Source organism: Phaethon aethereus (genome assembly GCF_964289735.1).
Source record: "Phaethon aethereus genome assembly, chromosome: 11".
Lineage (NCBI taxonomy): Eukaryota > Metazoa > Chordata > Aves > Phaethontiformes > Phaethontidae > Phaethon > Phaethon aethereus.
In genome coordinates this window covers 7335929-7351188 of record NC_138587.1, presented here as the reverse complement: position 1 = coordinate 7351188, position 15260 = coordinate 7335929, and the positions used below count along the sequence as shown (strand labels likewise).

At 40.8% G+C, this 15260-nt stretch overlaps 1 protein-coding gene across 1 annotated transcript; it reads left to right on the top strand.

Annotated features, from left to right (window-relative positions):
* Positions 1-579: 579 nt before the first annotated feature.
* On the top strand, positions 580-11057 carry KBTBD8 (kelch repeat and BTB domain containing 8; the record flags this gene model as incomplete). The annotated part of the gene is given in 5 exon segments (XM_082004444.1): positions 580-594; positions 598-883; positions 3292-3502; positions 4157-5271; positions 7822-11057. Coding segments are annotated over 5 exon segments (2091 nt in total). The 3' UTR covers positions 8286-11057.
* Between the last annotated feature and the right edge of the window lie 4203 nt (positions 11058-15260).

The following is a 15260-nucleotide window of genomic DNA, read 5'->3' as shown; positions in this document are numbered from 1 at the left end:
AGAGAAATGTGCTTTGTGGTATTAAAGGTCATTGGCAACAAAATGGTTGCTTGTCTGCTGGAGTCATTCAGCTGCTCTCTGTGTAGGGTTGGTACAGCTGATCTGGCTGGTCACAGTGTGCTGAAGGGTACAAACACAGGAAAAATAAGAAAGACTCCCAGTGTGATGAGCTTTCAGACTAAGCAGCTGATAATACATTTTTCCTTAAAGGTCAATTCAGCCTTGCACAAACCTGGCTCTTGCATCCAGACACTGCCTGCCCCTGACCATGTCCTTACAGCATTAGGATAGCTGCAGGCATTTTCTTTGTCCCTTTTCCTGCCGTTTTTCCAGCAATGGCCATGCTGTCTGCTCTCCCTGGTCTGCTGGGCAGATAGCTTCTGGGTGACACCACCGATCCCCTTCAGCAGGGTTTGCCTGAAGGTCAGCGAGGATAGGACACAGCACAAGGCCTGATAAAGCAAGAATTGCGGGGGAGGGGAGGGTGTTTGTTTACGCAGAGAAGCCATTTCTGCTGGGTACTCCTGGAGAGGAGACCGCTCTGGGGCAAGGTGCTCAGGGTTGCCTGAGGGCCCCAAAATGGCCGCTCCTCCCTGAGGCGCCCGCCTCCTCGTTGCTACGCGACGGGCAGAGCCCGCCTCCCCCAAGCCGCCTCCTGGAAACTACAACTCCCAGGCAGCCCACACCGGCGGAACTACAACTCCCAGCATGCTCCGCGCACCTGGGGCGGTGCGCCTCCGGCCCCCCGCACTACATTTCCCGGCAGGCAGCGGGGGCGGCAGCCAATCCGCGTGTCCTAGGTTGCGAGGTGCGAGGTGCGGGGTTGGCTTCCGCGGGAGTAAACGGGCCGCGGAGAGGAAGCGGCGCAGGGGAAGCAGTGTCGGTGACATTTCCTTTCGGGCCGCCCCCCTCTCCCGCTGCCGGAGCGGGGCCCCGAGAATGGCAGCGTTAGGAGGTCGGTGCGGCCGGGCCACCGGGGCAGGGGAACGGGCTGAAGGAGGGGAGCGGCCTGTGGCGTGGGGCGCCCGCGGAGGGGTTGCTGCTGAGGGTTGTTGGGGCCTATGTGTTGAGGGGTGTCTCGGGGGGGGTGGGCACGTAGAGGAGGGGTGTCGGCGAGGGTGATCTATGGGGGGTGTCCTTGGGGAGCACCGTATGAGGGAGTGGTGTTTGGCGCCCCTAAGGCTGAGGGGTGGGTTGGCCCTAGGAGGGCCTGTGGGGCAGGGGCGCATGGATGAGGGGTCTGCAGTGTGGGGTGTCGCTTCCAGGTGGGGAAGGTGCTAGCAGAGGAGGGTGCCTGGGAGGTGCCTGTGCGGGATGGGGTAGGAGGACGCCGGAGTGAGGGCCTGTATATGGGGAGAGATCAGTACCGGGTGGGGGGAGGTGTGCAGTGGCACTGTGCTTTTTTAGGGCGGAAGGAGGGTTTCCTCTGAGGGATACCCCCACACTGTGGCCTGTGTGAGGGGAGCTGAGCCGAGAGGGAGGAGCGGGGTTGTCCATGATGAAGAGGTTTCTATGAAGGGGGATATGTAGGGAGTGGAGAAGGGAGGGGTGCCTGAGAGATTAATGTGGAGAGTATTTTGGGGTGATGTCTGGCAGGAACGGAGTTAAAATTTGGAAGTGCAAGTGAGAGCAGTATTAATAGAGGAAAAACATGCTTGGGGCATAAGAGAGAAAATGAAGTTGATGAAAGTGACTGTGAAGGTTTTACGGGGTGAAAACTGTAATGTGGATAGTGTCAAGGATTAAATAGAAAAACTGGAATACATGGATGGGTATCTGGTCCTGGCTGAGTCCACCAGTACTGGAAGCTGCCTTGATTGCATGTGCTCATTGCCTGAGTGACTGGTAGGGTCAGAGAAGAACTATTTTGCATCTTTTTCACTGTTAGAAAGTAAATTAAACTCTTCTGCAATGGTAGCTGTATCAAAGGTTTTTTGTACATCGAAGCTTTGCTAGGGAGGAAGCTTTGGAACCAATCTAGCAAAGTATTAATTACTTGGAATTTGCTCACTAGTGATTAACATTGTTTCTGAACAAGTACAAGTACAAATTCTCCCCTTTCCTAATTATTGATTAGTTTTGAATGTTGGAGCTCAGCTACTGTGATGAACTCTCCTCTTGTAGATTTTACCTTTAAGTATTTGCTATTGTATTTGGGAAAAAAAAGAAGTGTTTTGAAGACTTTTGCTAACAGTACTTTGAAAAGACACTGGCAATATTTGGCCCCAAGCTCACTATGGGAAATGCGTGCCCAACAGCAGATCCCTACTGATTTAATTGTGTCTGTGCTCAAAGCTGTGTCTGAATTCTGAGTAAGAGAAATTGTAACTGCTGTATATAAGCACGCGTTAGAATTTAAATCTCCTATTCATCATCAACATTGTTGTTTGCTATCCTCTTTGCCCCTTTGTGTTGCCCAAAATTTGTTGGAAGCATTCTCTGTTGCAGTCAGCAGCTTTACCTGATTTGCAGCTCTTACCACCTAATGTTTTTTTGAGCTCTTCTTTGTTGTTGTTGCGTAAAAATTTAGTTGCTATTACGAAACAGATTTTTGTGCTTGAGACATTGCTCAATTTTCACTTTGGGATTTACTTCATTAGGCGTATCACATGTTACTTAGAAGTATATGCTCCACTTCATATGTTTTCACAATGATATGCAAACTCCTTCATACCTGAGTGATTTTAAATGGTAATTGTATTTTATTTGTAAAGAAAAACACACAACAGTATATACAAATTTATGTAAATTTAAGTTTTTTGCCCAACATACTCACTGTAGGGCTGTTTCTTCGTGAGTCTACGCTATTAACCATCACTTATGTAAGTTAGTGGCCAGTTCCTGTTTCAGTGTGAAGTTAAGTACGTATAGACTTGCGTAATGGTGATGGAGGTCGGGGGCTTATTTTATTCTCTGCATTCTTTTGTTTTTCCTATTTTATGAGTCAGTAAGCATTGTGATTCTTGAATTAATTTCCCTCCTCCCTAGTGATATGTGATAAATATAAACTACTTATATGATTTTCTTCGTAATATTAATGGATATAATTTTATAGGTTAATGGTAACTTACATGTACATTGGGCAAAGGGGAAAAAAATTGAGGCATCTTTATAGCTTTACTCACCCTGGAAAATTTTCGATTTGCTGTTGATGGAGGATGACAGTGAGGAACTATGGAATTTAATTTGTGCTAATTCTTGTTCGTGTGTGGGGTTTTTTTGTTCTGTGGGGTTTTTTGGGGGGTTGTTTTTTGTTTGATTTTGTTAAACAGTTTCAATTTTGCTTTGTAGAACCAAGTAAGTTTTCACAAACACTGAACGGAATTCCTTCTTCAAACACAGTCAGCAGTGGAATGGACCCCTTCCATGCTTGTAGTATTCTTCAACAGCTTAAAACCATGTATGATGAAGGACAACTGACAGATATTGTAGTGGAAGTGGATCACGGGAAAACATTCTCCTGTCATAGGAATGTTCTTGCTGCAATCAGTCCTTATTTCAGGTACAATAGTCCATTGTTCTAGTGGTGATCAAAAGCAGAATTATAACTTACTTTCATTAAATGAAAACCAGAAAAAAAATCACACTTATACTAGTATTCCATGTAACTATTCATAATATAGTGCACCTACTAAGTAAAGGTTATTGTTCTTCTAGTGTCAATGAATTATCAGTGTCTGTTTATTAAAGGAGAGTTTCCTTGGAGAAAATGTGACATGATTTAAGAATAAACAAACAAAAATGCTTCCAGTATTGAGGGTATCTTGGATACAGTACCGGCGTAGTTAAACTACTTGGTTACTTTTAAAGTTCTATATTCTAGCACGCTAGAATATGCATATGAAATAACATGTCGAAAGTTGAGTGCAAAGACTTGGATATGTCAAGAGCTTTGCTTGTAAACTGAGTGCATTTTAATATGGGGTTAGTGAGATAATTAAGCAAGAGATTCCACCTTGCCACTTTTGTTTCGGTAAGTCTAGAACTGATCTTAAATTTAGGCACCCGAACAGGACAGCGTAACATCAGCGATAAATGTATTTGTTCTGATATAAGGGCAAACACATCGGGATTAGCTGTACAGTATAATTTCATTTCTTATACTTGTAGTTAGAAAGTAATTACAAATAAACTGCTAAATATTTTTCTTTTGTAGATCTATGTTCACTAGCGGCCTTACAGAGAGTACCCAGAAAGAAGTTCGTATAGTTGGTGTTGAAGCAGAGTCAATGCATTTAGTGTTGAACTATGCATATACCTCCAGAGTAATGCTGACAGAGGCCAACGTTCAAGCTTTGTTCACTGCAGCTAGTATCTTCCAGATCCCTTCCATACAAGACCAGTGTGCTAAATATATGATCAGTCATTTGGACCCACAGAACTCCATTGGGGTGTTTATCTTTGCTGATCACTATGGTCATCAGGAACTCAAAGACAGATCACAAGACTACATTCGTAAAAAGTTTCTGAGTGTCACCAAAGAGCAAGAATTTCTTCAGTTGAGAAAAGACCAACTGATAAGTATACTCGACAGTGATGATTTAAATGTAGACAAAGAAGAACATGTTTATGACAGCATTATAAGGTGGTTTGAGCATGAACAAAGTAAGAGAGAAGTGCACCTTCCAGAAATATTTGCCAAATGCATCCGTATGCCTCTGTTGGAAGAGACATTTTTAGAGAAAATCCCTCCCATGTTTGCACAGGCTATGGCCAAAAGCTGTGTACAAAAGGGACAACATAGTGCCAATGGCTATACACAACGGCTTGGAATGACCGCATCTGAAATGATCATATGCTTTGATGCTGCCCACAAACACTCAGGAAAGAAGCAAACAGTGCCTTGTTTAGATTCGGTCACAGGGAGAGTGTTTAAACTATGCAAGCCACCAAATGACTTGAGGGAGGTTGGAATTCTTGTGTCTCCTGATAATGATATTTATATTGCGGGTGGTTACAGACCAAGCAGCAGCGAGGTCTCCATTGACCACAGAGCAGAGAGTGATTTTTGGATGTATGATCACTCTGGCAATAGGTGGATTCCGAAAGCTCCTTTGTTGCGAGCCAGAATAGGCTGCAAATTGGTTCATTGCTGTGGTAAACTGTATGCAATAGGTGGTCGTGTTTATGAAGGAGACGGGCGAAACTCACTCAAGTCTGTGGAGTGTTATGACAGCCGAGAGAACTGTTGGACAGCTGTCTGTCCAATGCCGGTAGCAATGGAGTTTCATAGTGCTGTGGAATATAAGGATAACATCTATGTTTTACAGGGTAAGGTCGTTTGACTGACTATATGGTGTTTTATTGGAAGTGGGGGTTGTTCAGTCCATCTGCACTCTCCTAAGCACCTTAGAAAACCCAAGCTTCCTGGACATCTAAAGAGTGCCCTGGGACAATGGGGTGGGAGGAAAGCTAGAGAGAGCAGTGGGCAAGGACGAGTGAGGTTGCTGCTTGAGTCCTCATACCCTGGGAATGTGTCACAAAGTTGTAGTATTGAGTTATTTGCACAAATGTCAGTGTTGGTGGTGTTCTAAGTGAACAGTGTAGAATTAAATTTTACTGTGAAAATTATTTATTAAATCTTCTTTATTTGGCTGAAATGCACTGATGTTGAAGAAAAGATACTGTCCTACGAAAAAGAACTTTGCATTTTATTTAGCTAAACCTGTGAAAATTCCTGGTGTCTGTACTGTTAGTGACTTTTACAAAAATCTGTAGGCCTTTGTTTCCTGCCCTACCCTGCTTTTTGAAATTGTCCTGGTAACTAAGAAAGATGGTTATCTCTTCCTAGTTTGTTTCTTTGGAGAGTAATTCTAGTACTACCTTTACATCCTTTCTTCTGGTAAAGGATCAGACTTACTGGTGTATTAGATACTGATTCTTAAATGAATAAAAAGGATCATTATGGGAATGGATCAAATAATTTATTCTTCCCTTTATTTATGGAGATCTTATATGAAATATGTATTTGTATGTATGCATGAGCCATATAGCTGTCTGCACTTAAAAGTGCTGAAACTGATCTATGAGGCTGTAGTAGGAGTCTTGACAAGTGGAAAGGAAGGAGGAGGGGGTGTCTTGGTTATGTTTTGCCAAGGGCCATCTCTGTAAATGCCTGCAGAAATTGGGGTCTTAAATCTGTACAAGCTCCCTTTTTGGGTCACTCTCCATACAAAGCTGGACCCCAGGAGAGAAACAAGGTAGAGAATTCTGTAAGGTCATTGTTATTTACTGGAAGAAGGCAACCTGATTTCTTGACTTTGCATTCCAGCTACTCAGTAAGGTTGGTGGGCTTCCTCATGGTTTGCAGAGAGTTTTCTTCTTCTTTCATTGTTTCTGTATCAGGTTTGACTCTTGGTTGTGGCTTTAAATAATTCTGTTACACTAGCAGGTTCTCTCAATCTGTCTCTTCTATGGGGTCAGACATCTTCTTCAGATGGTTAAAAAGGAATGCTTAAGAATGTTTAACTTGGTAGAATATTTGTTCATCCTTTAAATGTTTCTTAGAACTGCAAAAAAGTGGATATGATTATAACTTGTAGAATAAGAGTGCATCTTGTTTGCAAATTTTAGCTGCACTAATTATGTGCTTCAGTGGTTTAAATGACAGCTCAATGGTGGCATAAATAAACAAGCTAAATACTTCACTGTGCTAACCAGATTTGTGTCATGGGAAATAGGCAACTTTTCTATTTGAGTGGGGTAGATAAAACCTTGATTGAGTTGCACTGAAGTAGTATAAAAAAGTTAACTTTCCATAGTTTTTCTAGAGAAGGCTCCGAAGTTTGAAGTAGTCAGTAAGAATTGAGAGTGTTAAAATGCCAACGGAACGCAAGCATCAGTCATAGGAGATTACACTGTGGAACAAAAATTAATAATAAAAAATGTATTATCTGTAAGACTTAATCTCTTAAGCTATGTTCCACCCATTTTACTATATTATTTCTGAATTCTTTGTTATATTTGAGGTGCTCGGTTAACACGGCAGCTTGGTTAAAATTCTTAAAATAGCCATGTGAAATTGTGTATGATTTCAATTATGCTAATATTTGGCAAGTGTTAAGCCTTTCTTCCCCCAGGCTTTACAAAAGACAAAGTGGTCTTTATCCATGTTCTTTTCATGAAGTTTGCAGAGTAATAATTTTCAGTCATCTGAACTTCCATTATCTACAGTCTGTAGATGCTACTCTGTGCACTCAACAGAAGAGGTGTTTTATAATCTAATTGCAAAACTAATGATGAATCAGTAGCTTCATGCAAGTATTCACCTGGTGTCCTTTTAAGCAAATCAACGTAAATGTGTAACCCAGCCACCTGATACAAGTAGCTTCAAAATCTGTCTGTAGTACAAGACACAATTGTTTGTTCAGATTTAATAACTTTCAAGCACTGAATTCTGAGACTCCACAGTCTGTAGATGACATGTTGTGAAGATGTTAAAGAATGAAACAAATACTTTAGACGTTTCAAGACTGGAATCTTGAAAGGTTTTGTCCCAAGTTATTAAGCATGATTTGGAAGTAGTAAAGGATAGCTAGGAAATATGTAAAACATTGCATTTCTGATACGCTTCGAATTCCCTCTTCAGCTGGAATAGAACCTCAAAGTGGTTTTTACTCATGCTATTAATATTTTTTGTAATGCACTTGGAAGAAAGCAGGCGATGGTGCTAGGTTTTTTGTTATGGGATCAAGGCTTTTAAAAACTGGTAGACTGTTTCTGTCTGTGGAGGAACATACGTGAAAGTTTAGTAGCTGCAGAATTGTTCTTCTGGAAATAAAGTTATAAGAGTTATGTTTTATTTTTCCTCTCTCTTTTCAGGGGAATTTTTTCTCTGCTATGATCCTCAGAAGGATTACTGGGGATTTTTGACCCCAATGACTGTGCCTAGAATCCAAGGCTTGGCAACTGTATACAATGACTCCATCTACTACATAGCTGGAACCTGTGGAAACCATCAACGTATGTTTACCGTAGAGGCCTATGACATTGAACAAAATAAGTGGACTCGAAAAAAAGACTTTCCATGTGATCAGTCCATTAATCCATATATAAAACTCGTACTCCTCAAAAATAAACTCCATCTCTTTGTCAGAGCCACTCAAGTCACTGTTGAAGAACATGTTTTCAGAACCAGCAGGAAGAATTCACTCTACCAGTATGATGAGGTTACTGACCAGTGGCAAAAAGTATACGAGACTCCAGATAGGCTCTGGGATTTAGGCCGGCATTTTGAATGTGTTGTTGCTAAATTGTATCCGCAGTGTCTTCAGAAAGTTATTTAATTTTTTTTTTCCAGTAATGGGCCTTAGTGATTTCAGTGGTAATCTGATGCTAGAGAAAACATGTCTTAAAAGAAAACAAAGAAATTCTGTCAGTATTTATTGTAAGCTGAAACAGACAGTTTTTGTATATGGGGATGGGTGCTCTTTAAAGGTTGCAGTCTGGGGAGGGAATTACTGGTTCAGTTTCATATTTACTGATATTTTCCTGGGAATGAGAAGGAGGTTACAAAGTGCAATTATCAGCATTTTTTTTTCTGGTAAACACTTAATCATGTCATACTAGAGGGGTGTTTTTGTGGTAAGAGCAAATTAAGTGGAAGAGCCAGGATAACTATGCACTACAGTGAAAGAAAATCTAGCATTAATAGCTGAGGATGTCTAAGATGTTTTGAAGTGACTTTTTGGGTTTTTTCTTTTTTTTAAATACGGGTAAAATTTGAGGCAATATCACTAAGTTTTGTGGTTTTTCTTTTTTTTTATTTTAGATTGAAAGTACATAGAGGAGTGGTAGATCCTGATTCATAATGATCTTTTTGTACTGTTTTTGAAGTCTGCTAAGATGTTTGTGATGTTGTTTGTGCACTACAGTTTGGGAGAAAAGCTCAAGTCAGAATTGGAACATGGAGTACCTTTGCCCCGGATGGATGCCTGTTCAGATTATTGTACCACTTCCTGTCTGTGGATTTTTGTTAAAATTGAGCTTAATGATGGGGGGGGGGGGAAATCCCAACACCTAATTTCTGCCACTTAGATGTAGTGCTGTAAAAACATTTTTTTTTTTTAAACACTGCTCAAAACCTTTTTTTTTTTCATCCCATAAAGGGCTTTAACCCAAAAGTTGATGGTGCTAGTACATTTTTAATACTTGTTTGTCTGAAATGGGCTAGCCTTATGCTACTGTTTAAGACAGCCTGTTATTTTTCACTGAGTGTGTGTCTGTCTTCAGGGCCTGTCCTGTCATGATATTGTCTTTTTTTTAACATAACATTTTTACTGCAGTGGTATTCTTGCACAGAATGGTGACAGGATATGGCCTTAATATTGATTTTTTATTTTCTTTTTGTGTGGAGTGTTCATTCTGTCTCCACTAAAGTACAGTGCTATGTGCAGAGTTGGCATGTGCTCCAGTAATTTGAAAAAGTGTGGCTTAACTTTACAAGTTATTTTTCTTTTCTCCCTGCAATGAAGCCCTCAAATACTTTCTATTTCATTCTGATCTATAATGTGAAAATTTGCACTACTGAGCTGTCTTCATTATCCATCGTATTAAAAGAAAAATTGATAATAAGTGTCCATGGCTTAAATAATCTTAGATGCAAATATAAAATAGGGAACTAATATATTGCAACACTTTTCTCTACATATTTAACATTCAGCTTATTTTTAAGAAGTAAATAAGTTCAAAGTTCAGCCTCTACTTCAGTAGTGAAAACTGGATTTAAAAGGGAAAAGATTAATCCTAAAACTTGTATCAGCTATAATTGGCCAGGTTTAATTTGTTACAGCTCTGATTTTTGCAGAGCTGCGAGTATGTTATCTTACTCTTCCCTATTTTCTCAAACTGACCTAAGCAAACCAGTTAGCTTGAAATGGCAGGGGCCATCACTGGCTGCAAGTGCTTACCATTATCTGGCTTAACAGCTGATATTTCAGTAAGCCAAATATTTAGCTCATTGTTTATCCCCCTGGCATGGCTGAGCATTTGGATAATGTTCGTTTACTATGTGGTCTTACTGTTCCCAAATGGAATCTTTCTAATACATGAAAATACTTGCCTGGTTCTGTTTCTTAATTCTTGCACAAAATGTTTAAAAGGCAAAATCAAACAAAAAAACTGTGAAATGAAAAGAAAAAAAAAAATGCCTCTTTGCATTACATACCTCATCTTCCAGAGATTCACCAAACAGCTTCTTTCAAATGCGAGCGCCTGAATTTTTTTTTTCCTGAAGTGAAGTTGACAATTCTTGCTAAGACTGCATTTTCCAGTAGTGTTGAGGTGTGTGGTTTCTTTGTTTAGTTTTCTTCAGGATACTGTTTTATATATATCCATAGCCAAGAATAAGAGTGGGTTTTTTTTTTAAGTACAACTAATTTCATTTTTTTAAATTATCCTTAGTCCTTGGCTAGCTCTCTTTGCGCTGTTGTAGGCCTCTAGCTGCAAGCTTTCTGAAGCACCCTCCCTAACAGTGTTGCATTTGTGTACAAAACCATTTTTCTTGCAAAGTGTTATGTAACTTTTCTTGTTTTTTGTTTTTTGTTTTTTTGGTTTTTTTAGCTTGGTTGACTATTTACAAGACTTCTTGCTGCTTTTTGACAATCTCCTATATTTATTTCGTAGAACAAATTTCAATATGTTACTTGAAACTATGAAATAGAATTGAGTTAGCAATTGACTGGTCTTGTGATGTATAGAAGTACAATATGCTGTGGTTAATTCTGCAGTAGGTTTGTTAATTTTGTTTACCTGCACTAAAGTACGAAGATCTCCATTCTGTTTAACCATCAAACTGAGGGTGTGATCCAAGTCTGTAATGTGTTTAAAAGCTAAATCCTGGAACTTGCCGTGGGAGTAAAATATACTAAATCTTTTGCATGAGGAGTTTGTTGAGACAGTAATGTAGCTGTGAAATTTTGCCAATTCTTAAATGCTTCTATGTTTTGCTGAAAGTCAGATTCTGATAAAGTTTTGCTTTAGAGTCAGGCTTAAGTAAACTTGCACAGCACAAAAAAAAAAATTGCACCAAAGGTACTGGTAATATTTAAACAGTAATCTGTACGTTTTCCCCATTTGGTATCTTTTCTGCATTCATTTATTTCCTTTTATTAAATTAATTTCTAGCATTGTAAGGACTTATGTGAGTGTAAATCTCTTTTTCCAAAATTATTAGTTACTTTAGAAGCAAACATTTTGTAATTTCCACTTGATTCCATCAGTAAAATTTAGAATAACTAAAAGCAGTTTTGGTGCACCAGACATGCAGTGTGTGTATGTTCTTCAGGAAATCGAAGAGCTCCCTGTTCGTAAGGCTGTTTAGAAATGGCATCCAACATTCAGTGCTCAGGTATGTTAGTAAGAAGTACTGTAGTCCTATGAGGGCAAATGTGTGGATTTTTAAACATTTTGCCATAATTGCACAATTTTGCATTTTTACTTAATGTCATGTTATGTTTCTTAAAATAAACCTATTGTTGAAATACAGTGGAGTTCAGCTGGTTTTGTGATAAATCTCTTGCATTTTAGTAGAGCAAATGTCTGAAAATTAACCTGATAACTTTTTGATGCTTGTTCAGTTCTATTTCTGCACTTGTGTGTCTCAGCTGTGTGTAGTGGCACATGTGTTTTTTAAGGCAGCACTATGCTGTTGCTTGAGGTGGAAGATGCTTTGTTCTGCTTTTTTGTCTCAGTCCTCGTGGCTGTTCAGATCTAACTTCTCATTTACTTTTACACAGGGCCATCATCTTGCCCCTTCCCTTCCTTGCCACCTTTGACTGGAGCTGACATCCCAGCAGGAATGTCAAGTAGGGCTTTCTGGTCTGATGATACGGTGTATTGGAAAACCCTGAAACTTAGGAAAGTTGCTTCCCAGGTGGTGAAAAGGATGGAGAGAGCACAGCGATGTTGGTTGCAAAGGAGTCTTGCAGAGCTGAGAATGAGAGGCCTCCTCTCCCCCAGGTGTTTAAGCAAAACTTGAGCGTTGTATGTGGCTTCTGATCTAGTGGTAGTGCTTAGCACGTCTGCTTGTAAATTATACTTTTTATGTGAGAACCTTTGTTCCCTTTCAGAGACTGTCTAGTGACTTTATCAGCGATGCTATGTCATCACAGCCTAGGAAAATAACATGAAGTTCTCTTGTTTGGGAAGGCACTTCTATTGTGAGGTTCTCATGGGCATTATTTCCAGCCTCCTTCAGCCCTTCACCCCAGCCTGTAAACCTGTCAGGGTGTGATTTGAAGACTGTTCACCTGGCAGTTTGGTCACAGCAGGCGCAATTCAGGTGTCCAGGCTAGTGGTGTTGGTTGTGTGTGTTCAGATGAACTCTGCCACGTCTGATCAGTAAGTCAGACGGGGTTGGCTGCCGCGGCTGTCTGTGCAGCAGGCTGATGGGGCAGACTGCTCGCGAGCTATGTGGAGTGGTACCTGCCTTTCTGGAGACTTCTGCATGATGATCCCAACCTTGGGTACCCGATCTTGTGCTGCCAGAGCCACATGACCAGTCACCGGTTCAGAATGGTATGCTCCAGTCAGACTGAATAGCAGCCTGCCGCTCTCCTGTTATAGCGCCCAAGGGTCCCAGCCTCTTTGTATAATCACTGGTATCCTGATTACCTTTTCTGTTTGCAGCCTTCCATTGCTGGGAAGACTTCTCCAGAGAAATTAGCCAGCAGAGCAAAGGCACTGTATGCCTTTTTGCATTCCTGTCCAGATCTGCAATTGCTCTGTTAGAAACCAGGGACACATCCCCTTGAAGACATAGCGGAAAAAGTGATGAAGCCAGCACAGAGGAGGTAGGCTTGCTGTTTAACTGATTTTAGTGGGCTGAATAAATCAACAACAGACGCTAAACTATACGTGTTCTCTACTTGCTTCCCTGTCCGAGGACTCAGCTGGGTCCATGCAATATTAGTGGCTGCTGTTGGGCAGACAAGTCTAGCTAGATTTGGTCCTTTCATGCTGTCTCTGGAGTTTGCTAATAAAATAGTGACTGAGAGTCCAAATTGTCCACCCCCAGAATGGAGTTTACAGTTGTAGTTACCAAATCCTTGAATGATAAAAGCATCTGACCCTGAGTCTCCCTGCCTGCTGTCTCTGATGTTTCAGAGCACCTTTGCTCTGTCCAAAACTCTAAAAAACTTACAAGGGAAGATCCTCTAGTGCCATGTTATGGTTTTGCTGCAGTATTACATTCAGTACTAGTATGTAATAAACTGTTGGGACTTAAAGAAATCAAGAAAGGGCTGAAGCTGACAAGAACAAAAAAGAGAGACCTCCTTCTGTGATCCCCAAGGGAAAAAGTTATATGAGGGCAAAACAAGACACTGCCAGAAAAAGATAACTAAATTGCATCGGCTTCCTGGGGACAAATCAAATTCAGGGTCCACAGTTTGGACAAAACTAAAGCTTCAGAAGCTAACTGGAATTTTCTCCTTAAGTGTTTTGTTTTTTTTTTAACCGGAGTTGAAAAGAAACTGAACTGAGCAGTTGTAGCAGGAGCCTCAGTGAGCACCTCACTCTTCAGATACATCTGAATGGTTGTGCTTTGCTGCAGTGGTCATGGCTCCTCCAAAAAGATGTCAGTGTACTTATGGGTTAAGTAGTAGCTGTTATCTGGTTTAAAGATGATGTTTATGGAGATGTCTGCAAACTTTCAGCTGAGTCATCAAAGTCATATCTGGAAGGCATATCTGGTTTGTAATGGCCAAGGAGAGGGACAGGAGCCAAAACTGGGACAGGAGTGGTTTGACCGTCTTCTTTGATTATCTAATTTCTTCCTTGCTGTCGTGGCAAAAAATAGATAAATGAATGGGCCCCCAGTGCCCCAAACTTCCTAGTAGCTCTTGTGAAATCCTCTTAACGCTTGGCATGCATTACAATGTAAAATAATGCACAGCAATGGATGAGAGAACTTTTGCATGGTCAAGTTAACACCAAGTATGAGGAGAGCTAACAGTTAAAGGAGCAGTTTTGCAACAGTTTTGCAAATAATTATACCCTCTAAGCATCAAAGAGGATTTTCCTTCCTTGGACACCAAAGTAAATTCTGATGTATCTTTTGAAGAGAGAAATAGATAGGCACTTAAAAGACTGTTTCTGTCCTGGGCGGGGAGGAGTGGGGTGGAATTCTTTTCTGGTCGTGTTGTTTTTCCTTTCAGACATCCTCTGGGAAGCACGGCGTGATATTTTGGAAGCATTTGCTGGAGGAATGGAACACACCAAAACAAAGTAGCATTACTTAAATGAAATAATCCACCAGGTTTGTTCCATGGCAGTCCAGTTCCATGAATCCATGCTCTAGTTCTTCATAGCCCCAAAGCTATGAAGTACACTTATGTATGCTGCATGCAGGGCAATATCTCACAGTTGGGCACTTGTGTGCAGTCACTAGATGGAGAAATAACCACCCAGGCATTGCTTTCTCCTTATCTCTTTGCAACATGTACTTTCTTCTCTGCCTTTCGAAGGAGAAAGAGTTAAATCAACAAAGCTTGAACCTCTCCCATTTCTTAACATCTAGTAAAGGTCCCATATGCCTCACTGCTAATTTATGTGTTTCTGTACTTCACACAAGCAATAATGCAAATGTCCACTGTAAGAGGCAGGTATTTATTAGCTTTAGCTAAGTTTATGTGATCAAGCTATGGTTTAACAAGTTATTTCAGGAGCAGCAAAACTAATTTCTGACATATCTCTCCATAGTGGATTTTCTGAATCGTAACAAAGGTTGTGTGCACCAGCTTTCGCTCATGGGAGGTAGCATTGGGATCTCTTTCCTTTGTAGCCACCTAATTGCACAGAAAACCTATGCAGACTTTTTTCATCTTTGACAGCTTTGTCCCTCTGCAAAATGTAATTTAAACCAGACACTATCTCAGAAGTTGAGGTGTGTGTGGTAGCAGAGAGTGACACTGATTGAGGACAGGTACAAAACCCTAAATACTGTGTTCCTCATGGAAAAAAAATGCTAAAAATAACCACCTGGAGAACATTTGGCTAGGTGTGACTGTTTTTGAAGAGTTGGGCAGCTTCCTGCATGTCATAAGGTTTGAATGAAAAAGGTGTAGATCTACCTGAGGAGGAACAAAAGGGAGACAGATAAAGCGTGATTTCCTACTCTTTATAATACCTGAGTGATGGTGAGGCCTTTCCAGCGTGGAAAGACCATTGCTGAATGCAATTCTATAAAAATGGGCCACAGGTTTCTCCTTGGTGCTGCTTCTGTGTGCTACTGCTCCCTATGACTGTGGACCGGGACATAG